Raw genomic sequence first — 25,437 nt, forward strand, 5'->3', positions numbered from 1 at the left:
CTTAATTCAGGCCCATTACTAAGCATGTGCTTAACTGTAAGTTGGCTACGTTATATTAAGCAGGATTCAAGCATATGTTAAACAGGACTGAGTGTGTGCTGAGAAAAGAATGAGGAAGTCTAAATGGATTAATGACATTTGTTGAACTAGGCAGCCTGTGCTGTGTGCACTTATTCTCCAGTATTTTTTCTTTCCATTCCCTTACACTTCAGGGATGTTACTCCTATCAGTGTGTTGTACCAAGTATTTTTGCTACAGAAGATCTCTAGCTGCTGACCACTGTGCCTGTGCTCTGCAGGAGTGACTTGGAACAGCACAGACCAGAGAGCACAGGTCTGTTTGTCTGTCCCACTGAGACTCCCACAGGCTTTGAGCCAAGCCAGGGGCGCTGCAGGTAACACTGCCTGAGCAAACACAGTCTGACAGGGTGTCTACATCACCCTGTGATTTAAAAATTTTATGTGATTGCAACTGTTTCAGTTCTTGAGGAAAAGTTCACTTTTATAAGAGCAGAATGTAAAGGTCTTGTGCTCATTTTCTGTTTTAATTGTCACTTGTAAACCAATTATGCCTCTTGTTGTGCACTAAGCCTGTAACACAACAAAAAATTTCACAACAGTAGCAAGATTCTTTTTACCTCATTGACATGGGCAATACTGTACCAACCCTGGCAATCAGCTCTGTGTCTGCCATAACAGAAATGAGTTCCAGCAGCTATCTAAGTCTGCCAGCTTTCCTGTCCACTTAGGGCAGCCGTTTCTGAGGATTTTGGGTGGAATTTATTTCACCTTATAATAGTTGTCTAAAACCCAGGGAGATACTCTGAGCTAGTTATCCCTTGGTAGTCTGGGGAGAGAGATAAAGGCACCTGGAAAGAATGATTTATCCTGGTGATCAGTCTTAAGATGGGATTTATTTTTACTCCATAAGCCACAGAAAAACCCCACATACTCAGATTAGAGGACACACACATTTTTTTTGGCAGATGAATTAGGTGAAATAATGTGGTTTTCAATGCCTTTTCACCATTTTTATCATGATTATTTTTAAATGACACTTGCTTATCATTCCTGCTTATGACTTGCACTTTCATCTATGCAGCAACTCTGCAGCAAAATACCCTGTATTTATTTCCTACCCAGGTGCTAACACTGTTTTCTGCTACATGTTCCCCCTACAATGAAATTAGTACTGGGCAGCACTCCTTTTGCCAGGAAAAAGCCTCTTTGGCAGATGACTGTTTCTCAGCTGTTTAAAAGGGCCTCATTAAGAGCTGTTTTGAATTGCCAAATGAAGATAAAAAGTTGCAAAGGAACAACAGGTAGGATAGTTTCCAACATTAGCAGTTTGAACATTAGCATCAACATCAGCTCTTCTGAAATCTAAATTGGAAATGCAGTGGTAAGTGTGGATGAGAAAGGTGTAACATTGGGGGAAGATAGGAAGTTTGGCTTATAGCTCTAATTTTCATGTGTGCATCATACAGTTATTAGACACCTGTGCTTGGGACTTGAAACTTGGCTGGTGTTGCATCCACGTGGTGTAAAATGGCATAATAGGACTTTGATCTAATGATATGACCTAATCTGGCAGGAAGGACAACTCTGGTCCTGACACTCCAGGTCTGGGTGAGCTAGCAATTTTTGTAGATGAACATGCAGCAAGATCAGAGAATTCAAAAGTGAGGGTAGCTGCTCTCGTGGACAGAGCCAACAAAGGCAGGCGCTTGGCAAATACAACCAATTCCTGCCTCTCTTATCTCTGACATGCTGCCACAGTTCTCCAAACACCTTTCAAAGGAAACGTGCTGCAGTCGGGCCAAAGTAGCACTGTGTGCTTCCACTGGCTTGGACTCACTAGGGTGCTGAAGTGGCTGTGCACGTAAGCAGGGAGGATGTCAGGCATTCCCAGAGGAGCACGTACTTTGCAGGCATCAAAGGAAGCTGAAACCCAGGAGTTGGCCCACAAACCATGTGTTCCTGCTGTTTGTGGCCTGCAAAATGCAGTGAAGCACTCCCAGACAACCGAGGTACAGATGTGGGAACTCTGGTACATGAGACAAGATCCAGAATCAGTCTAGGAGCTGCAGAAATGTTTAAAGTCTGATTTATTGCAAATTGGCTGTTTTTTGGCTGTTGCGTGTGATCAAAATGGGTCATCCTTGCCAAAGAAGGCAAATGCAATTCTGTCAAATAGCATCTAAGTGCTTCCTTTGCTAAGTGGAAACAATTGCTTCTCTTCACTTTGCAGACTCCTCTTGGTATTTCCTTAGGTGGCACTGACACAGTTCACAGATCAAGCATGCCAGTGCTGCTAATATTAAAGAAATAATTGGAACAAAATGTAGGAATGTTGCTTTTTTTTATTTCCCACAGCAGAATTTCAACTTCTGCTAAGAAACATGCAATAATGTTACCATCTGTGTCACTATATTCAGGCACATTGCAGCTAGGAGAGTGTTCCCATGCTGAAATACTGCATCATTATTAGCAATTACCAATGTAGCTGTGTTATTAGCAGTGGGATGTCTACAGCCAGTTTGCATCGTGTGTGCTGCTCTTATTTATTTTGGAGAAGCAACGAACATAAAACGTCTCTGCAGGACGCTGACATGGTGTGTACAAAGGCAGATGTCTCCTGCAATCTCAGGGGTGGACAGGGAGGAGGTGTCCGAGGGAACTGCTCAGGCACTGAAAGATACTTTCATCAGTGTTTCCTTTGGAAAAGGCTGCTCAAAAAAATGTTAGGGGAAAGGTGGGAGGGAGGCGAAGAGGAGAGGGAAGGAGAGAGTCAAAAAAGCCAAAGATGAAAAGTATTTTTCTTACTGCAGTCAGCTCAGAAGTCTTTTTGACAGATAATTGCTAATTATTTGAGAGAGATGGGCATTTTTCTGCAGGTAACTGTCTCTCATGCCTTAAAACCCTGTAGAGCTAGTCTGGAATAGCCTTTAACACCTACTTAAAAAAACCCTAAAGACCAGCAGATAGCAAATGGTCTATTTAACACCTGGGAAAAGCAGATACACTGTAAGAAAATATTAATTTCTTTTCAAAAACAGATGATTCAAGAGCGTATTTTTAGAGTGCCTTTTAACTTAGACACCAATTCAGTTTTCTGGTTACTGGGTCAGGGTGCTTATGGCTGCGTCAGACACGGGACGACGCACGAGTGAAGTCCCAGGCTCAATGGCGAGGGAATGAGATCTGCTCTAACGTCTGAGCACACAGTTGTGACTGCTTCTCTTCAGAATTTGCCAAGAATGCACATTAAAAGAAGCTGCAGGGTAAAAAACTACAGCTGCCTGACAGACAGGCAGCAGCCTCATTTTGCACAACTCTTGTCTGTACTCTGCTGAAATAAAAACAACAGGCTGATTCATAACTTCTAAATTATCCATGTGAGAAAAGTGGATTTTCCCCTGCTATAATGAGAATATAGGAGCCTCCTTCCTCAGCACCATGCTGGGGCAATGCTCCACAATCTGCCCCCTCCCTGCAGCTGGTCCAGACCATACACACTACAACAGGCTCTAACAACTCATTTGCTAAAAGCCTTTCCATTGACTGTGCTTGATACAGTCCTTAAGAGAAAGCCTATTTTTGATCCTTTTCTCCAGATCTCAGTCTTGGTTCCAGATACTTTGGGAGGGTTTGCCATGCTCGCTGCAGCCACGACCCCATGTTCTTGCCATGGGTGGAGGTAAAGCGGCAAGTCCTCAGTACAGGGTGGAAATGGTCAGACAGCTGCAGCCCTGTGAGCTTTGGTAAAAACTTGCCTCCACCTGGACCAAAGCTGGCTATTTTGGTCCTAAGTCCTGCCTGCCCTGAGCCTTGACACTGAGGTGTCCCGTCTTCATGCTCTTTCTTTAAAAAATGTTTTCTGGGCTTAGCTGAGGGGACACACCATGACCCAACAGGGCCCTGCAACTGCCATGCAGGGACTGCCTGTGGCCCTACCCCTCAGCCCTCCTCCTGGGGAAGGCCAACCCCACATGATACCTCCATGTATTTTAAAAAAGACCAGAAGGGAAACTTATTTTCAATAAAAACATATGATCTAAAATATTAAAATTAAGTAGAGCTAGTGATAAACTAGTATTGACTTAAGCAGAAAGGCTGGGACAGTCAGTGAAATAAAAGTTCTGAAACATAACTAGATCTTCTTTGTTTTTATGGAAACAAACATTTGGTTTACATTGATTTCTTCATTTTATCTTTTGCATTAAATAAAACACAATTTCTTTGATTAGTAAATTGGATGAAGTGACCTCCTAGTCCCTTCCAACCCAAATGTTCCTAGGTAGGGTGAAACAATTCTAATACAAATCAGTAAAATTGTATTTTCATATAAGAATAAGAAAAATATCAAATTGAAAAGACATTTTAGCATCAAAATTAAAATAAAAGTCATGACAAAAATTGAATTGAATACTTCCCCTTTGCTTTGTGGGGGAAGAGAACTGGACACTTGGAATTTAAGACATTCCAGGATCAGACAATAGACTTTGCCAGGTTTATACAGTAGATGTTTACAATAAAATTTCCTAATGTGGTTTAAGCTAGTTTTTCCCATGATAAAGATATTTTCTACAAAAATCTTCAATTGTTAGCAATTGTTGCAACTGTGCTGCATTTTTCAGTGCAGCTCCCACCCTCCAACCCCGCCAGTCAAAACCAGCCAGTTATCTAAATAACACTTTCTCTGATGCTGAGATGGAACTCATCTGGAAAATTCTTGTAGTACTTTCCTGCCAAAAGCTATCTAAGATCATACCTTACTAAAAAAGCATTTTCCCCTCTGGGTTCCTTACTGGCAATACAGCAAAAAAGTGTTCCTTGGGATACAATAAATAAGCACGTGCATGCGTAGATGTGCAGATGTATGAGATTTCCCCAGCACAGAAATATACAATTGAGGTTACAGCAGTGACAGCTCCATTATAAACCCATTTTCACATGTTTGGAGCTTTCTGAGCTGTATTATTTTGTCACAGAGGTTTACATTTGGCCCCTAGCTTATAGGTGATATTTTTTTTGAGGTTTTGCAAAGTCTATTAATCCATTTTTGAGTTACTAGAGGGTAAAGAAATGCTTTTCCCACCTCTTAGATTCTTGTAGCCCTGTTATGGCATTGATTTTTGCACAGAAGTCTCTGCAGAGTTTAATAGCAATCAGCAGCCTGATGTGCCTTAATGACTTCCTCTGTGCGTTCAAAAAATGGCTAAACTTGACAAGTTGAAACCTTCCAAGGGGCCAGTGCTCACTGAGTAATAGCTCCCAGGCCAGTTTGGGATTATTATTGCAAAGCAGTAACAGAATAAAGACATTAAGATTTCCTTGAGTTTATAAAAATGTTTCAAAAATTAGTTTTGTCTTCAGAACAGCCCCTGAGTTTAGGGCTATGCATCCATTTCTCAGCTTGTGCACATCAGATTAGACCCACTGCAGTTACTGTAACTGCAGCAGGGAAAGATCCAAACCACTAAGGACATACAAAGTGGTCGACCACAACTTCATTTACTTCACTAGAAACACGCTGACAAAAAAATGGTATAGTTAAGTGCAGGATGGGCCCCTTAATGTCACTGCTAGCTACTTTGCACCATATTTTTGTGTAATATCTGAATGAGAACAATCCCCTGCAAACATAAGCCTGCACAACACATAAAAGAGCATGGCATAAGCAAGTTTCTTCAGTGTCAGTCCACCTCATTTGTCTAAAGCAGGACTGGCAGAAGACAGCTGCGGCACAGGAAAAGGATCCTGAAGCAGCCAGTGTGATCTTTGTACCAACCATGCCAGCAATTTGCAGATCAGGTTCCTCCTGAGCCAAAAGTCATGTCCTGGTATTTAATGGCTTTCAATCAAATTTTTTCTCATTGGTGTAATCTGGCTTTAAAGACAAGCAAATATGTAGCCACCGTAATGATTTGACTCCTAATGCTATTTCATGTGTTCTCAGAGAAAAGGATGTTAAACTCAGAAGTATTTTTTTTTCTGGGATGAATTTTGATTTCTGTAAATTTTGATCATACAGTGAGGGAAGAAGAAACATAGTCATGAAGTAAAATAAATATAAATGAACAATTCCATTTCCTTTTGGTTCTATTTTTCTTCTATAAATCTTCTCTTCAGTGTGAGTTTCAGGGCTATGACTGAGGATAGAAACAGCATCAGGAAGCTGTGACTTTAGGAAGAATCTAACATTACCAGCTCTCATTATTTTTAGCATGAGTAGCATGAAATTTGGTTGCATATTTTAAAGCATCAGCTGTTGATATCACAGTATTGCCAAATTTCTCATTTATGGCAGAGGAAAGCACCCAAAATATACTTGATAAAAAATGAAACAGGAACCAGCAGTTATTTTTGAGATACAAGGAATTTTATAAAGTTTCACAATTTTTTGAGGTTTGACTTATGATGTCCAAAATTTGGAGAGGACAAAACTAATGAAGAAAATTGTTGTGTTTTACTGAGGAGAGTCTGAGTTTTCACATTACCTGTAGAGAGGAGATAGGGAAGGACAAGGCATCAGGTGGAACAAGCAAACCATAAAACAGCCTAAAATGTTCTGAAAGGAGGTTAAGAAACAAGGCAGATGACCCAGCACAGTACCTCATGCATTATGTGTACTCTAATAGAAAATGGTTGTGGGGTGTTTTTTGGCTTTGTTTGTGGTTGTTTGTTTTCCGATTTTGTTTCATTATCATTCTTGCAGTTCAAATGCCTTTGAATAGTGTGCATTGAAAGGAAGATAATGTCCAAACTGAGAAAAATCCTACAAGAAATGCTGGCACCACTAAAGTGCTCTTAAAAAAAGGGGTTTTCTGGGGCCTAAACCAATTTTTTTCCGTCCAAACAAGACTGGGGAGAACGTTTGTCATTGACTTGGAGGAAGTAAAAATTTCACCCTATGTGCAAGAATGGGGAATGCTCCCCCCAGAGTAGACAGAACAGGTCCAAGATCTTTTGTGTCATCTGCTTCCACCCAATAACAGCTTTATAGAAGTAAGTTTAGAATGAATAACTTAACAGCTGCCCAAGGCGGCTCTAAAGTGCTGCTTTCCCCTGCTGCACATGAGAAGACAGCCATTAGTGCTGCTGCTGCGAGGTTCACTGCTCCTTGGGGGACTCTGCCTTTGCAGAATGGCCTGGTTTTGTAGTGGCAATGTGCACACATCTGAAATTGCTTGCACTTGGATGCTGTTTACTGCACAGTTTTGACTTAGTGCCATGTCTGTTACAGATTCTCCTCATCACAGATAATGTGTCTCCTGTGAGCATGAGCCCTATTCTTTATTTTTGTTTGGATAACACTTCTCTCTGAACGCCAGAAGATTGTCACATGCATTTTTACATAGCAGTATATTGTTAAAAAAAAATTAACAGCTAGAAGATGAACAACACAAAACAATGGCAAATTACTATTATACTGCTCTACATTTCCACCAGCAGTCTCTAAGGGTTTTGCAAACACTAATAAGCACGTCCTCAGATATTTGAAAACCAGAGAAATATTATGCTCTCTAAGGAAACAGAGGCACAAAGATGATGATTGACAGTCCCAAGATCAAGTAGTAGGAGAGAGTTAGCACTATAAAGAGTCCCAGTACCAGAGCATCCAATCCCACACATTTCTTTAAAGACGTTAGCGAAAGAGAGGCTTGTACATATACAGAATTACTTTGGTCTTTATTTCATCTACTTTTAAGAAGACCTACCCATTCTGCCTAAGTATTAAAGTGCAATCCTGACGAATGGCAAAACTTTAACTGACTTCACTCTGAGTTAACATTTATTCAGCTACAATACTGACCTTTCTTCTGAGAATTTCTAGGGAGCTGTGGAAGTGTAGAGTCAGCTCCTCAGTCAGCTGATATAAATCACTGGGGTTCTACTAAGTTCGGTAGAATGATCTTTAAACAAATTAGGAATACAGTCCATGAAAAACAGCTTTCTTTCTTTACATATTTAAATCAAAATTATCTGGTATCTCTCAGATGAGAAAGACCTGAAGCTGGGATGTTGAAAGGAAGGATTTACTTTCTTTTCTATGCTGAGCATATGGGGACATGCAAAAGTTACCTGGTGATCAGACATTTATTTTCAGAGTACTCAGAGTTTGATTTCAGAGCCTCAGATGAGCTATGGTTACACCTATGAGCATGTTCGTACTTTGTAATTTCAGGTATGGGGGAGGAATAACTAAGAAGTTTGCATGTCATATAGAAGATCACAAGGTGAGAGTGTGCATATGGATAATTTCCATGGAGTAAGTGAGGTGCTTGAAGGTCACACCACAGTAATTTATGTAGCTGCCTAGTAACACAAGTTCAAAAAAAACCTTCCTGGAAAGCATAAGTTACAGCAGGCAGAGGAACTGCTTAGCTTAGACACTTTGGCTAAGCTTTTGTTTGAAGACTAAAAGCTGGGAAAAAATGGATGTGTCAGGAAGGCCCTCAGTATGCACATCTATGTCTATATTGCTATTTGCACCTTGCAATCAGTAAGGCAATACAATTAACTTTTGCTGACAAATTTAGGTAATGCAGGATCTCAAATCCTCTACTAGCATTGGTGACTAGTTATGTCACAAAGAAGTAAGTCTATACATTGTTTTTACAGGCACTATAGCTTCACCAGTTTAGAAACCTTTATAGATAAAGCAGTAGAGTCATTACTGCAAACCACTGACATTAGCAAGGTTTATTCTGCAAAACTACTGACATTAGACATCTTTATACTAGAATACATGTATTCCCCAGTGCATGCTGAATTGTTTTAACTATAGACAAACAAAACCTTAATTGAAATCATTAAATTGGTGCAAAAATCAGTGCATGAAGACTAGGCTTAGAAGAGAAAGATTAAAATTCTAAGGAGTACACAGGTACAGTTAGTAAAAAAGTGTAAAAACGTGCAAAGTATAAGTATTATGGTAGAAGAAGTCTAATTGGCAAATGTGAGACTGGTGCTTGGAGGTAAGTTTTAAGTTTAGTTTGGGGAGAGCTATTTGTGTGGGAAAGGATGAACAGCACTGGTTTCTTGAATAATGACTTACTATAATGAAAAGAATGAGAAGCAATTTGGGCACTATTAGCTACACTGTTCAATGGTAATAAGGAGCTTGAAAATTATGTCAGAGAAATGAGATAAAGATGACTATTATACTGTTGGAAGGCCATCATCTAGTGTAGCTGTGGAGAATAAATGAAAATGGAAACCAGTAAGGAACATAATACTATATATTTATGGTATTTTGTGTTCGAGCTATTAGCAGGTGCAGCTCTACTGGCATCAGTGGAGCTGTCTTCACTTGCTTCACAGCTCAATGTAGCCCTGTATCTATTTTATATATGTACATTTTATTGTCTGTGTGCTATAAGAACACATTGGAAAACTTTTGAAATGCATTAGAGCATTAGACTATGTGGAGTGGTTAAAATGTGTACCTGATTTAACTGCTTGCCATCTGGAACACAAGGAGATGAACTGAAACTGTCTGCTGTAATGCATGTAAAGAAGTTTTGGATTTAGGCCCAGATATGAATATACAAATAGATAAAGTTTACAGAACTGTGACACAAAGTCCCATGGGTTTTCTGGGAATGTCAAAAACCACTCAGCAATCAGAACATATGCCTTCCATGTTAATATATCTTATGCCTCTGTCTCCAAAACAGATTATGGAGATGGCTTTGAAACATGAAAAAAAAAAAAAAAAAGTCTTTATTTAAGAACTACCTTTGCATATTTTTTCTAGACTTAGCTAAAGCTACTCAAATGAAGCGACAGCCTAGGATTTCCTCTAAGAAGGGCTTTTAGCATGAGGGATGTAAGCCTCTCATTTTGCATCTGGCAAAGTGGTGTGATCACTATGGAAATAGGCAGTGTAGCCTGCGTTTCTACATGGTGATCAAGCTAAACCTTTTCTAAATTGCTGATCTGCTTTCCTTGATACAGATGAATACATCAGAAGAAAGTCAGTAGAAGTTGTCTGGCTTAATGACAGATTGGCATAAGAAGGCAAACTTTGATTCCTACTCATGCACTTAGGAACTTGTCCAAATATTCACTAGTAAGACCTAGGGGCTGGAGAAGAGCTAATAACCTATTTATGGTGATCTACTGTAAATTACTCTGCAAACATCTGAAAACCACTGTTATAAAAAGCAATTATTAATTTGTGTAGTGCCAGAAATGTATGTCCTACTCATTAGCCCTGCTCAAGTGAGTCTGTTGTTTTAATTGACTTCACTGTGACTGTTTATGTGAATGAGCAAAACTTTGGCTTTGAGGGAGCATTGCTCAAAGCTCGAGGCAGATTAATCACTCTGGTGTGAATAGACCTCTAGTTTTCTCTATGTTACCAACTTTCAATTTAATAAGGAGTGTTGTAAGAAAAAAAAAAAAAAAAAAAAAGGAAAAATACTACCAGTATATTTTTTTCAAAGAATGGCATGGCCCCAGCTCAGGGCTGAGATGTGAGCTCAGTCCTGCCCCACCTGCAGTGGGCTGCTCCAATCCCACTCCCACACCACAGCTCTGATGGGCTGTATCTTCATGACATGATGGGCACAGAGCAGCCCAGAGCACAAATGTGCTGGGAGCCCCAGTGCTGGGAGCGTAGGGAAGGGATGAACCCAGGCTCTCACCCAGCATGAGGCTCAGCCCATCTGTATTTAGGGGAGGCGTGGGACGTGAGGCCAATGCAACTCCACATCAGTGTGGAAGGCAGCAGACAACTGCCCAGTTTCTCCTGAACAACAGCTGGTTATTGTGCTTCTGGGATGTGCATAGTTTCTTCTGGAAGAAATCATCACATTAAATGGGTGTCTCTTCCACATATGGAGATACTTTCTCAATGGTCCTTTTGTGCCATCTAAATTCTTCATTTTATAGTATTACATAAAATACTTACAATGATATTAACCTGCAAGATGAGTCTAAATATGCACAATCTGATCATGTTTAAATAATTATAAAGTTCACACAGTTCATAACCAGCTCTGCAGATCACAGTTTCACAGTACCTTATGTGTGAGAAACAATCAGAAATTTGATTTCTGAGGTTACACTTTTAAAAACCTTTGATATTGCCCATGAAAATCAATTTCCTCCGTGGAAGTTTAGGACTTGGGAAGGGGGTTATTCTCACATTTTTGTGAATTCCTACAGAAAAGCAAATGACCTATGCTCCCAAAAAGTTGGCAGGTGACTTATTAAACTTCTCTCAAATCTCCTTCAGGAAGTTCATTAAAAGTCTATTTGGAAATGGCCAGGTGCTTGCTTCCCACAGTGCAAGAGGGAAATCTGTCACCCTGTTTAAAAAATTGTTTGGTTACTCAGGATAAAGAAATAATCATTATACCAAGCTGTGTGGTTTTATGATGGAAAACTGTGGCTTGGTGAGAAAAGTACCAAGGTCAATGCAATGAAAAACCCACAGTGAACTCAGGTATGATTTCCAAAGTCAGTGGTGGATAGAGGCCAGGAGAACAAAGTCTTTCCTGTGGTTCACTTGAAAACAATTTTTAAGATTATGGATAAAAATAACTCTCTAGCTTGAGAGTTTTTAGCTTGAAAAAATATCATTAGAAAACATTTTAAAAATGTTTTATAAGGATTGCTAAGGCTGACAAAATTACCTTGTTTGACACTGGATCCTGTCCTAAAATACTATGGCCAAGTCAACTAACAGGAAAATAGTAGGGCTAAGCCTTTTCCATTCTTTATTCTGCCAAACCACTGCCTCTTGCAATCAGGATTGATTACAAACACCCAATTAAGAGGCATTTGGAACATGATCTGAACACTAATCCTGTCTCTTTTTCTCTTTATACCTAATTATCAGCCTTAAGATGGGTATTAGTGCTTTAATTAGTAGATTTACTTTAGGAACTTCTGCATAAACTAAGAAATCTATAACACAGACATAAATACACGTATAAATGCACAGCCCTAAAAAGGTGCATGTAACATATGCTTATATCCAAGCAGTTGGGTGTGATATATAAGCCTAGACATACACATGTGAGTGCATGTATATCCAGCTCCAGACATAATTTCATTCTTTGGAAATACTACAATAGAAAATAATTTAATTTGGTTTTGCATTAGCTGTAAAAAGATCTCTGTATCATAATTATCAAATAATTATCTGATGTTATAGGTTGCAATAAACTATAATTAAGAAACGAAGAAACTAACAGAAACACATAGGTTTTTGTTTCAATTAGATTAGCACAGGAGAGAAGGGTGGAGAGAAGAGCAGTGTGGGGTTGACCCAAAACATATTGAGAGTTTCATGGAGCTAACTCCAACAATTCTGGGTTTCAATTCAGAAAGGACTTAGACCTTTGTTCTGAATTTGTTTCTCTCTGTCTGCAGAAAGGATGAAGGATTAGGCTTAAAGGAATCCATATTTGACCTTCAACTTTTTCCTGCCTGAAGGGCATCTGGTCATAGCACATCTAGACAGAATTCTCCTCACAGTTAAGTGTTCAGAGTAATAAAAAATATCCATATATGACTGGTTTTATAGTTTTCATGTGCTACTGTACAGAGACCCAAGTCAAGACTTTCCTGTGACAGGGGATGCACCTATACACAGAGGGCACTGGGCTCTGCATCCCTCCCCTCAGCTCTGAACACAGGCCAGCACAGACTCTAGCTATGGCCTGGAAGCTTGACCATGGATTTCCTAATACGTTTTCCTGAGAAAACCCAAATTCAAACCACTACTTTAAAAGAACAAACTGTTAAACAGTTTGACAATAGAGACTTTTGCAAGAGTTAACTGCTTGGATAAAAACCAAAGGAATTGTTTAATTACACTGTATAATCAGAAAAATAATATAATTTCCAACTTCTTCTAACTCTCATTTAGCCCCTACAATAAAATAACAGCATCTTTATCTTTAGATACTTGCATCTGTGTGAGAAAATACATGTGGAATCTTGTGGCAAAGAGAACATTATATATACTTTCATAATGTAAAATCTTTAAGTTAAGGAAAAATTTTTGGGATGTGAGTGTTTTCTGCTTCCCTGATCCTGCACAGGGTCTGAGTTGATTCCTTTCCTTGACAGAAACCTTTTCTGTGGCCTTATGGAGGGTACCAAACAGCAGAGGTGTCCAGAAGGGCTGTCTGGGTCTAGCTGAGTGCTCCCTGAGAAAGCCTTTCATGTGCTTTATATAGAGCAGAGAAATGCCCTCAAAGTGCACCCAGAAACATGAGGTCCCCAAATCTGCTGCAACAACTCATCTCAAACTAAGCCAAAACCACTTGTTTCTTGTTTTAGGAACAGAATGAAATACGGCCCACTTCATCCCTTCAGTATTTCAAATTAATCTCTTTTGGTAACCCCAAACAGCTTTTGAGGGAGACAAAAAGGATAAGATGCTGCCTCTTCAGCCCTGGTATGGCCTTCCCAGTGTATTGCTGCCCACATCCCACTCTGGCTTTGACAGAGAAATGTCCAGGTCACTGCCCACTGCCCGGGCAGTGCAGCCCAGGGTGGGGTGAGTCCCCACGTGGGCTGTGTGGATTAGTGAATCCAGTTCAGAGCAAGCAGGGGAGCCCGGGCATCCTTCCAGCTGCCCTCAGCAGTGAGGGGGAAGCAGTCCCATGTCTCCTGGATACCTTGTCCTGCTGAAATCCACTAAAAGGCTGTGCTGATGCTTAGTTGAAAGGGCCAAGCCAGTCAAGCCATATTCTTTTGGAAAGCTCAGAGGCCTTGGCTCTTTCAGACCTCTCTGCTCAGCAGTGGGCAAACACAGCCCCTGCCTTCCACAGACCTGGACAACTGCTCCTCTGCTGCTCTGCTGCTCACCCTGCCTTGTCAGCTGCAGGAACTCTCTGCCTGCAGAGCCCCGTGGTGGCCAGGCAGAGGGAATTAGGAAGCTCTGACTGGCATTTGCTGTCCAAACAACTAATAGAGTCATTAACCAAGCTACAGGGCCTGCACCGAACCCTTCCCCACAGTCGTCGAGACTGGTGGGAGACAGCTCTGTGGGAGTGGAGGGCAAAGTTCCCACTGCTCCCACACGCAGTGGGGCCGCACCGGGCCCAGTGCATCTCTACCCCTGAGATGTCCTTGGGGCAGTTTGTGGGAGCAGCTCAGGGCTGTCCAGGCTCCAGGTGCACCTGGGGCAGTCAGGAATCAGCAGCTGATGGCAGAACCCTTCTGACAGGCTCAACGGGCAGCCCAGCAGGATGGCCCATCGGTGGTTCTGCAGGTGGGCAGCAAGGACATGGGCACTCCTACTCCCATCAACCCAAAGGGCTGGAACCGTCCCTGAGCAAAGGAACAAACGTGAGGCACAAGGCCTGCGCAAAGCAGACCTCGCTGCATGGCACAACAGGAACCAGGATTTAGACAGAAGGAAATGAAAGCTTAAACTATGCAGAAACTAAAGAAAGGCGGAGCCATGACTTTGCTTGCCCCTGTTTATTTTACCAGCCTGAGTTTGTTATACCTACAGTTTTGTAGCATAAATCCATTGACATTATTTAGAAATAAAATGGATGGATGAATTTCTAACATCATTAAGGGCTATGGCAGTTATGTGGAGCTGTACTTTCACTCTGTAGGTCTGAATACCTATGCTTCCTTATCCAAGGATCTGGAGGAGCCATTTTCTTCTATATAAACAAACATATCTGTGTTTTGTTCTGTATTCTATAACTAACCACAATTTCTGTACAGCTCTACTCTCATCCATGCAAATAATCCCTAGTAAATGCAATATGAAGAGTAATTATCTATGACAGCTCTCCTGTAACTTGCATTTTCCCAAAATGGGCAAATTTTCCATTCTGAGGGATTTGACAGCACTGTTGTATATAATCCACAAGTGTTAATCAAGAATGATACTTATTTTCTACATCTATAAATGATGGCCTTTAAAATAATAGTGCTGTGGCATATCTATGAAAACCTTGTAAAACAATACAGTCAAGTCTAGCAACAAAGTTAATAATTTGTCAGTAAGGAAACCACTGTTGGGCTTTCTCTACCCAAGCCTCCACCTTTCTTAAGCCCTTTTCTTCTGAAGCTTCACATTCATTTTCTTAATGTTTTTAACCTAGTGTCTGTGAAATTTTTATTGCTCCCTAGATAATGACATCTGATCTGAATGTAACCACACACCTCTTTGCTCAGCAACATTTGTCACAAACCATTATAAATTATCATGCTGATAGTGTGCATTGCTGGGAAACCGGAAAAGTTCCATAAATTCAAAGTACTGTATCAGTGACATTCTTGTTTATTATCTAGGTATAAAGTTTTACTAGATTCAAGATGGCTACATTTACACAGCAGGATACTTCAGCAACACGAGATTTGTAAGCTTGCACCAAGTGCTGAAAAGCATCTACCACATGCAACAAACACTGGAGCATTTTAACTAATATGTGGCCATATGTTTTGTCTCTTCTATTCCTTTTAGCCATGGTCCTGACTCCAAGAATGCATGCTTATTATTGGGACTTGCTTGACAGAAGGCAAAATGGCAAACAGAAACTACTTTTCTCTTGAAGTACAACAATAATTTCTGTTTCTTGGCTTCCTGAAGAGGAACTCATTAGAGTTAAATGTTAAAAAGAGACTGTGAATTTTTTCATTATATACATCCTTGATAACAATCTGTGGTTGACGTGTTTGTGTACTTCCTGTTGAAACCCAGTATTTCCATAATGCTGGTACAGTAGTCCTGTCTAGAAGATACTTTATTACATGAACCTAGCTTGTGCAAACATATTTTTAATTATTTGTGTATCTTTATTCTTCAAAACTGTGAAAGTTGAGTCCTTTGGAATGCCTCCAGAGAAAAAGGAATTTTAACCATGTTTACTTGAAATTTAAAACAACTCAAATGGTTCTGATTGTCAGAAAAACATACATATATGAATTTTATTAGCAGTCATTTGAGAAATACTTATTCATTAAAGCATAGAATAATAAGTAGGTAAATCAAGGGCATATTCCTAAATTAATTCCAAACCCTAACATACAAAGAGACTAACTGGGAACAGCTTCAGTAACAGCTAATGCTTAAATGTGCTACTTTTGATTCTCCTCAGAGAATCAACCTTTCACCAGTTTTACATTTCAATACATCCAGCCCTCTATGTAAAGCAATATTTTTTAAAGTTAGGTAAAGCCTCTTGATTTTCTAGTTGGCACTATGGAACAAGAAGGTAACCTTTCCAAAGTCAAAGTGTTTCCCTTCCTGGGCTCAGGGGGTCCCTGTTATTAAAGCTGTTTTCAATGCTAACTAAGGTCCAAGTTGCAATGAACAGCATTATAAAGAGGATTTTGGGAGCTAGGCCAGCAAGCTAATCTTCTCTAGTCTACTCTAATTGTATGGGACATTTTTTGTTCCCAGACATGAATTCCCTTATCTCTCATTTTCTATCTGCATTTCATATTTAAGTGGTTATTAATTTCCAGTGCTAAACCTTTCAATAAACTAGAGTGTAACCTAAATTACACATTTCTAGATTGCAGACTGAGTTACTAATAAGCTAAGCATATTAGAAAAATAAGATGTACTTAGCTGGAAAACACAAAATCTCGTGATACATTTATTACATTAATGGCCCGTTGTATTCAATACTCAGTAGAAGGAATGTGAATTTTTTAAGTAGATGCTGAAATTTCAGACCACGGAGATTTTTGACAAATTCCTGTTGCTGAAATAATTCTTCTGGTCCTAAGGCTTTGTGGGTTTTTTGCACAAATACAATTCCTCTCAAGTTAAAAAGAGCAATTTTCAATATAAATGAAGTAGCAGCTGAGTAATTTAGCATAGCCTAGAAAATTAGTGTTTCAGCACAGACAAAATAATGGTAAAGTCATCACCATCATACACTGCAAAGACAATGCAAACAACCCTGTTGAGAGACTTCCTTCCACCCACTACCATCTCATTACTGCTTTGGGCTCCATTTCAGGGGCAGAAATAATGCAGCGGGGAGAGTGGACAATGAACACTGAGAAGGAAGCAACAGAGGGAGGGAGTCAATCCTTTCCCTGGACCCAGTTCAGCTCAGTCTAGCACTGTTTAGCACAACACTGTGACACAAAGATTACTTGTTCTTCAAATAATTGTATGCTGTACACCATTTTACTGCTGCCAAAGACCATGTTGGTTTTACAGAGTTGGAAAAAACATGCATTCTAGCAAGGGAGAAAAAGGATTTGACACTGAAATATGCTTGATTTAATTTCCTAATTTCTCTCTAAGAGGCAAAGATTTTAATGACAAGTATTTCAAAGCATTAGCAGTGTTCCACAGAATGAAAGCAAAACCTGTATTGAGAAGACACAGAGAAGTGAACCATTGCCTGAGTACAAGACATTAAAAATTAAAGAATGGGAAGTCAGCGTGTGAACATATGGTGTGAGTACAAGCTGCAGCTCCAATACCACAGCAAAAACTCATTTTTGCTAAGTTTAATTTTATAAGCACAGGGTTTTCCTGCTTTATCATTCAACTATAGCACTGAAATGATGATCTATAAGTGGTTATAAAGTACCACAAAAAAGAAACTAAGCACCACAAAGCATCATTAAAAACTTCATTTTAAGAGAAAACGATAATCATGATCTAAGTAATTAATTCATTAAATAATAGGACAAAGGTGTGCATGGTAAAAATTAAGTGCTTGAATACAGTTTCTCTCTTTCCTTAAGTCAAACACTCTCATCTCATGGTCTATCACAACCACTCCCAATAAAGTGAGCATCATTTTCTGGGACCAAATCCTGTATACTCCCATGAAATACCAAACACCACTGGCTATTGACTTTAATCTTTCTGACATGCAGAGAAAATCTTGATTGGTAGCATTAAAGAACAGCAACTCTCTTGCAGTTATCAGTAGGGGATAAAATATTATGATACACAAGAATATTTAAGTAACTATGATACTCCAGAAATATTTAAATAAGGAATCACTAAAATACTTTCTTCATTCAACAAGCAGGCTGAATTCAGAGGGCATGTTGAAGAGGGGAATGATCTGACCATATGTTGCCTTGTGCAAGCTGTGAGATTTACAGATTTGGGGAAAAGTGGAGAACAGCTTCTGGGAGGTTCTGATTCTCCTCCTCACTTTCGGAACGGGTGGTAAAAGGGAATGCGAGGACAGGGGACAAAGGGAGCCTCAGCTCTCTCCTTCCTCCTCTCAGGGCACTACAGGAGAGCAGGAGGAGGGGAAAGAAAAGCTACTGGCTATAAAAGCAGAAAGAAGGAAATACGACTATCAGCTCTCCAGTCCACCGTCCCTTGAAGGGTGAGGGTAAATGCCAGACTAACTCTGCGTTAAGATGATTTGGAAATTTATAAATAGCCTGTCTTTTCCATGGGCTGTTTGTATTCGTGGGGGTACAAAAGGAAAAGGAACTCCTTTTTCAAACTCAAAGAAGAGACTTAAAAAAGCAAGCGGCCCAACAAACGGTGCCTCACCACAACCGCACCCCGACTCGGCGCATCAGCACCGCTGCCCGCTCTCAGCGCAGCGGGCGCGGCTCAGGCGCAGCTCACAAACCTCGGCAAGCTGCCAAGGCATTTTTAGCGCGCACACACAGCCCCGCTGAGCCCCGCTGAGCCCCGCTCGCCCCCGCTGAGCCCCGCTCAGCCCCGCTCAGCCCCGCTCAGCCCCGCTCGCCCCCGGCCGAGCCCGCCCAGCTGCCCGCGGCCGCCGGCAGGTGGCGCCGTGGCGCTCCGCAGAGCGGCTCCTGCACTCACTTGCAGTCGCGGTCCTCCAGGTCGAAGTGCGGGTTGAAGTTGATCATGATGCGCTGGTAGGGCTCCGGAGCCTGGATCAGCCACTCGCACTTCTGGCTGGGGTGGTAGGACTGCGGGTAGCCGGGAGACGTCAGGTACCCGGGGCTTAAAATTTTGATCGTGTCGCCACACTTGTCTGCGGAGGAAGCAAACACGTGGGCTGGTCTCGGTGCCCCCGGCAAGCATCCGAGCGCAGCCCGAGGTAGCGGACTCGACAGACTGCCGTGGGAATGCTGCCGGGCCGCAGCCTCCTTCAGGCTAACCCAGCATCCTTCTGCTTTTAAAGACATCTGTGCTACTTTCTACCGGAGGGAACAGTACTCCCTCTCCATCCCCCCTTCCTTAAATCCGGTAGCCGGACAGGCAGCAGGTAGCAGAAGGCACCCCATTCCTAAACAGCGTGTTTTCAAAAAACCTCCCCACTCCAACAGTGCCTCTTACAGTGTTAAGAGACCTTGCATCCCCATAACCGTGTTAATGTTGGCTAAGAGGGGTTCCTGGGAAACGATTAACTCCAAAAAACCATCCTCTTCTTAAGTACAAAGTTTTGAGTGGGAGGAGCTGTTAAGGGATGCCATTTGACCCCAGCTCTGGGGTAAGTCTGGTCTGTGTCACTGACCACTGGGATTGTATTGGTGGATCCAAGCTCATTCGCAGGAGACCCTGCCTTTGTTTTATCAGTCCATAAATCTAGGCAGGTTGAAACTATCTGTGCTCTTCAAACCCAGGGTAGAAGAGAACAAAGTAGCTCTAATGAAGCAGAAATCATCCGCTATTTACTCTTTCAAGGAAGTTTGTTCATGCTTGGAGACTGCATCAAAGTAATGGAGCAGAACAACCTCCCTTCCTCTTCCCTTCATTCCTTCCTCCCCTGAACAACAACAAAGATTTATTTCTAATACCAAAAGAGTTGCAAAAGTTTCTACAATCACAAAGGGTGCCTGTGAAATGTGGTATGCTGCATCTTGCTCCTTGGGTCAGCATTGTCAGGGCTGCATTTTAAGGTTTATAGGAAAAATAAAAAGGGACAAAAAGTCCAACCTACACAGTCACTCACTTCACTGTCCAGTGCAGGTTTGTGTTATCACTTTTTTTACTACTATGGGTTTCTTTCTGTGGATCTTCAGGTAGGAAAAACTTTCTCCAAGCATTGGTTGTTTAATTTTGAGCAACAAAACATGTCAGTAAATTATGGACAGGAAGAATGTCCCCACTAAAGCAAGACTATATATCACTACACCTCAATAATGTTGTATACAGGCTGCAGTGCTCTAATACATTCCCTGTGAAAGCAAAATGGCAATCCTTGCTCTCAGCATGAATTTATAAATATACAGGATTTTATTCTAGGAAAAACAGGTCAAATGGAAACAAATGGGGAAGCGCACATCAAAAATGCATAAAGCAAACACTCTTTATAGAAATTATTTGCCATAAATTAGGAGGGAAGGGGTTGATAGGTACTCAGATGTATGGTCAAGATCCAGATACTGCTAAGCACACTGCTGGGAAAGGCTATCTTATTATATTTCTGCTGTGCCTTTGCAAACCAGGCTGTTTTCCTCTGACCAGAACAAAAGGCATTGCTGCTCAAAGCTCAAAAGCTGTCACTGGTGATCCTGCTAATCCGCTGTCTGGGGCTTTCAGGGAATCTTGCCTTTTCCTCCCTGTGTAAGCATACTCTGAAAGTGATCTTGTCTCATTAAGCCCACTCCATCCCTGCAAACAACATGGCAGAGTCTGGCATCTGTTAAATGCCTGAAATAAAGCAGTGCTGCTTCTAGTCACTTGACAGAGTCACTTCAGAGGGTACTGAGGTGGACTCACTACCACCAGCACTCCTTAATCTGCGACTTCTGGGAAAGTGACAGTGTATTAAGATAATGCGGTCTGCTAGACTCCTTGGCTCTGTGCAATCTCTCTCACACTTGATTAAGAAGAGCAGTTTCTAATGACTTTGGACCATTAGTTCCAAGTAAGGTTAATGAATTAATTTAGTGGACACTAATACTGCATGTAGGTGAAGGTGGCATTAGTAGGTCTGGTAGGTTACAAAGGAGGTTAATGGCCTTGGTGACTCCAGCAGGACCACCACATTAACCACTTACAGTGGAGGCTTCTGCCCAGCAACTTGCTCTCCTCCCCTTCTTTTCACAGAGAGAAATGATCAACAAGAGCATGGGGGTGGCCCCCTTCTGTCCCTCAGAGGTACAGGGTGGCAGTATGGGTCTATGTGGGAGGCAGCTGCCCACACCCAGAGCTGGGCTGGGGGGATGAGCAAAGCGCAGCTCTCGGAGCATCCCCACAGCAGGCTTGGTGCACTCCTCTAACACCAGTGCCACAGTGCTGGAGAAGGAAGCTCGTCCTGATTAAACTAAGCAGCCTCCTCAAAACATATTGGGAAGGAGATTAACTTCCATCATAAAACATGCGATTTTAATACTCTTGCTTGACACTCCACTTGTGGTCCCTTATTAAAACAATATACCAGTGTAAGTGGAGGGTGCTCTCTTCTTTTAATTACTTTGATTGAAAACCCAGTCAGGCAAAAGTAAATATTTAATAATTAGTTAATAATAATTGCTCAGGATTTGTCAGTAAAGGAAGACTCACATGAGCTGTTTCATGTGCAAGAGCTAAACGTCAAGCAGTCCCACAATTAGACCATCTTTAAAAATCCATCATGCAGTGAAATACTCACAGTGCCCTGGCATTGTTCGGGGAAGGAGGAGCACGCTGCTTTTAATTAGTTGTGTTTTCGAGGGCTGCCTGACAGTAAACTAGCCACACCACTCATTTCTTTAAGGAATTTCCCGTCTTGGAAGGGAGTCTCGAGCCTTCACAGAGAAGCTCAGCTCTCCTCTTGGCACAGAGTAAGTTGCACGTAAACTGCAGACTTGGGAAAGGGGTACTCTAGAGAGTTCTCTGTGTGAAGACTATTCGCAGGTACACACACAGCTAGTAGGAGGCATAATCTAAAATTTTACGCTTTGGAAAACAGAAAGGGCGGGCGGGGAAGAGAATCTTCCCTTTAAAGTCTTCATTATCTTTCAGATATCGAAGGAGAGACGTTTAATTGCCTACGGGACGGGACATTATTAAGATAATTGGCTGTCCTGATCTAGTGAGAGTGAGCAGCCTGCTTTATACAATAACCCGAAAGAGGAGAAAATAAAGTCGGAAGGCAACGTCAGAGCGGGCGACCCTCAGCGAGGTCTGTGCCGCATCCCTCCTCCGGCAGAAAGTTCCCCCCAGCCGGGTTTGTGTCGCTGCCGGTCCCACGGCCCGCCGGGCCCCACCGCCCCGCAGCTGCCCAAGCCGAGACCCGGCTGACACTCACCGCTCCGCAGAGCCCTGGCGAGGGTGAAGGTGAGGGCTGCACAGTGCAGGAGAAGTCCCCAATCCATTTTCCCTTCCGACAGCAGGGAAAAGAGGAAAAAAATAAAAATGCCCTCCACGCACAACTGTTCCTTAAATTCTCCAGCAGGAATGAGGAGCAGAAAGCACGGTCCGCAGGGGCAGTCCCGGGGGCAGAAGGAGGCTGGCTTCTCTCTGTGCCTCAAGCCGCCCGCATCCTGTCATTTAGCTCCGGCTCCCTCTTCCTTTCCCCACACTTGTTCCTTTTCCAAGCGCCGCTGCCTCTGCCATTCCCAGCGAGACTAGAAAGCCAAGTGAAAACGAGGGGAAAAAATAACAAAAACAAAACCCAACAAACACACAAACAAGACAGACAAAAAATACTGGCGGCTGCCGGCACCTCCGGAGCGCTCTGCTGGGCGAGGGTGCTCTGCGGAGGGGAGAGAAGGAAGGGAAAGCGGCCGTGAGCCGGACGCCGGAGTTTGGCAAACTGCGTCCCCCCTGCCCGCCCCGCTCTCCAGCGGCCGCGACTCCCGCGGGGCCGGAGCCCCGGAGCCCCGGGGCGGCGGTGCCCGGCGGTGCCCGGCGGTGCCCGGCGGTGCCCGGCGGTGCCCGGCGGTGCCCCGCACTCACCTGCCCCGCCGGGAGGCGGGCGAGCGAGCGCGCTGCCGCCGCGGGGACTCCCGGCCGGCCGGGGAAGTGGGAAGCGCCCGGGCGGCTCCTGCTCGCAGCCTGAGGAAGAGGAGCGCAACTCAGCGGCAATAAGAGAGGCCGAGGAGCCGCCGTCTCCCAAGCCCCAGTCCCCTCCCCCTCCCCGCCCTCCTCCTTCTCCTCCTCCTCCTCAGCCCCCCAAGACATCAGCAGCGCGGAAGAACGAACAAACAAACACGGCAAGCCCCAGCTCTGGCACTCAGCCGAGGCGGGGACTGGCGAGGGGAAGGCGAGGGGCGGAGGGGGAGCGAGAGGCGCCCCTCCACAGCAGGTAGAGGCGATGCGGGCGGCGGCACCACCTGCGCCCGCCGCCCCGCGGGCTCCTGCCCGGCCCTGCCCTGCCGTGTCCTGCCCTGCCCTGCCCGGCCCCACACGCCGACACACACACACACGCATCCCTGCCCACCCCCCGGCTCGCTCGCCTCGGGTACCCCGTGGGAACCCTGCTCCGTCCCTTGCCGAGCCATCCCCTCTGTCACCTTTCCCTCCTCCGCTCCTATCCCGCCCTCCCAACACTCTCTTTTTGTTTCGTGCGAGAGTGCGTGTCCCTCGGAGTCCCCGCCGTTTCCCCAGTTGGACACCGCCGTCCCTTCCTGTCCTAGGGGAGGCTGGCTGTGCTGATGTGGGGGGAGCTGCCAGGACCCCCCGTCAGAGTACCCCCAGGTGTCAGCCTCATCTACCTACTGCATATCTGCATCTCGGGGGGAGGCCTCCCTGTATCCCCTCCCTTCCGACCCTTTTCCCACCTCCCTTCTCACCCACTCTTGCTGTCATTCCCGTCTCTCTCAGCTGCTGTTGCAGCTTTGCCCCCCTTAGTCTGCCTGTCTCTCATGAAGCCTCTTGAGAGGCTGAGGAGCTGCTGGGGTCCCCCAGGGCCGGCTCTGCTCCCGAAGGAGACTGTGCAGCATGAAATCCCCGCTGGGGAGTGTGTGTCTTCTGAGCATTCTCCCCACCACCACCACTGGCACCAGAGGAACAAAGTGAGGATATATCGGGCTCTGAATCCTGCTGCTTTGGCTGCTCACCAGCTATGGGCCCTGTCTCTCCCTCACCCTATTGCCCTGCCTTACAGGCTGTCCCTGCACCTGGGGAGTGATCACCTTGCTGAACCTGACTGCTTATTTTACGTGGAGTACTTTGCACATCCTCGATGTGAAGGCACTACAGTTGCTGGAGTGGGGGGTTACAGGAGCAGCTCCAAGGCTGAAAGCTGAAACACAGTGTTAAATGTTCTCCAAAGATGGGTCTGTGCTAGGAAAATGACCTGCAGCCAGTGGTGGATGTCAGTCACGCTCATCTCCCAGGGCAGTTTGAAAACAATTTGTTACTGGTGCACAGTCAAGGCAAACTCTGTTAATGCTTCTTCAGGAAAATGGCCTGATAGAGGACCTATTCCATAAGGAGTTTTTCTGAAGGATGCAGTAGGAAAAGAGCTGGGCTTTGCTGAGGACAGGGTCATCCTCCAAGTATAGCCATGGCACTGAACCCCTCTCCACTCTGAAGATACAGCCAAGTTTGAAATAGTTTTCAAACATAGTTGTCAGTCTGCAGCCACACAGATTAGCTACAAATGTGTTACATCTGTGTACAGAAACCACGCACAAATCCAGCCTGCTCCATCCCTTTGTCTCTAGCCCAGAGTCTGAGATTTCTACTCTCACTCTCCCTTGCTGCCCTTTTGAAGCCCTGAATTTAAGGTCAGCTGAAGTCTGGAGATTAAGACTGTAGGAAATCTGTCTGCTGGTTTCATACTGCACACTCTCTCACCACTACTTTCTGAGTTTTTTCAAGACATTCCCCTTCTCTTCTGTGATTACAAATCTCTAATATTGTACACTAAAATGAAGTTTGATCCTGTTATACTCTCACTTAATTCTTTCCTTTGTCAGCTTCTGCTTCTGCCCCTGCCCGTGCCCCTGCTCCTGCCCATGCCTGTGTCTGCAGACAGGCTAGAAACTAGGCAGGCTGGAACTAGTCAGATTGAGTTATTGGGTTCAGTCTCATTTCCCTGTCTTTAGGCAGTCTCTGGATCATAATTTGCAATACTTATGCATTTTCTTGATTGATTGGGATGTATATTTTATGGGTAGCACATTAAGCCCCCTTTATTTCTTTTTTTCTTTTAGAGACATTCCCAGAACACGGGGGAAGGGGAGAGTTAACAGTGCTTTCTGATTATTAAAACTCATTCTGCTGGACAGTCCTTGAGATAAATGGGTTCTGACCTGATCATAGTTTGACTGAGCAACAATATAGCTATTAAAATAAATCTAAAAAGTAAATCTATTTTTGAAAACAGAAATTACCTGCTGATGGTTGCTTACTAAGGGTTTGCAGAAATATATACATACATGTTTGTTTCAAAACCTGTTTCAGAAAGGAAGATTAATTCTCAAAGTGACAGATATCCAGAAAGCATGTACATTAAAAATACACTTAGTGCATGACAGTGATGGCCCTCTTGCTTTGGGATTAGCATTGTCTGTCAGGTGACTTCTAGGAATCTGCAGAAAGGAAATAATCATTGCCAGCTGTACACGGTAAAGATGCTCCAAACTAGCCAAC

The 25,437-nt window shown here is 43.3% G+C and overlaps 1 protein-coding gene across 8 annotated transcripts in view; it reads right to left on the bottom strand.

The window, feature by feature from the left end:
- NRP1 (neuropilin 1) overlaps window positions 1–23,209 on the bottom strand; it is a 114,516-nt gene extending 91,307 nt beyond the window's left edge. For 4 of the 8 annotated variants that reach the window (XM_086863364.1, XM_086863350.1, XM_086863332.1 and 1 more), the window contains exons 1-3: window positions 22,795–23,040; window positions 22,145–22,463; window positions 18,766–18,940 (exon numbers count right to left, since the gene is read on the bottom strand). In XM_086863364.1, the coding sequence (XP_086719490.1) occupies window positions 18,766–18,940; window positions 22,145–22,211 (242 nt within the window). In that variant the 5' untranslated portion in view covers window positions 22,212–22,463; window positions 22,795–23,040. Of the gene's footprint in view, window positions 1–18,765; window positions 18,941–22,144; window positions 22,592–22,794 lie in introns of all 8 variants that reach the window. The other 4 variants (XM_086863317.1, XM_086863342.1, XM_086863326.1 and 1 more) reach the window with 4 other exon arrangements.
- Between the last annotated feature and the right edge of the window lie 2,228 nt (window positions 23,210–25,437).

The sequence above is a fragment of the Cyanistes caeruleus genome, chromosome 1, assembly GCF_971803275.1.
Source record: "Cyanistes caeruleus chromosome 1, bCyaCae1.hap1.1, whole genome shotgun sequence".
NCBI classification, from domain to species: domain Eukaryota; kingdom Metazoa; phylum Chordata; class Aves; order Passeriformes; family Paridae; genus Cyanistes; species Cyanistes caeruleus.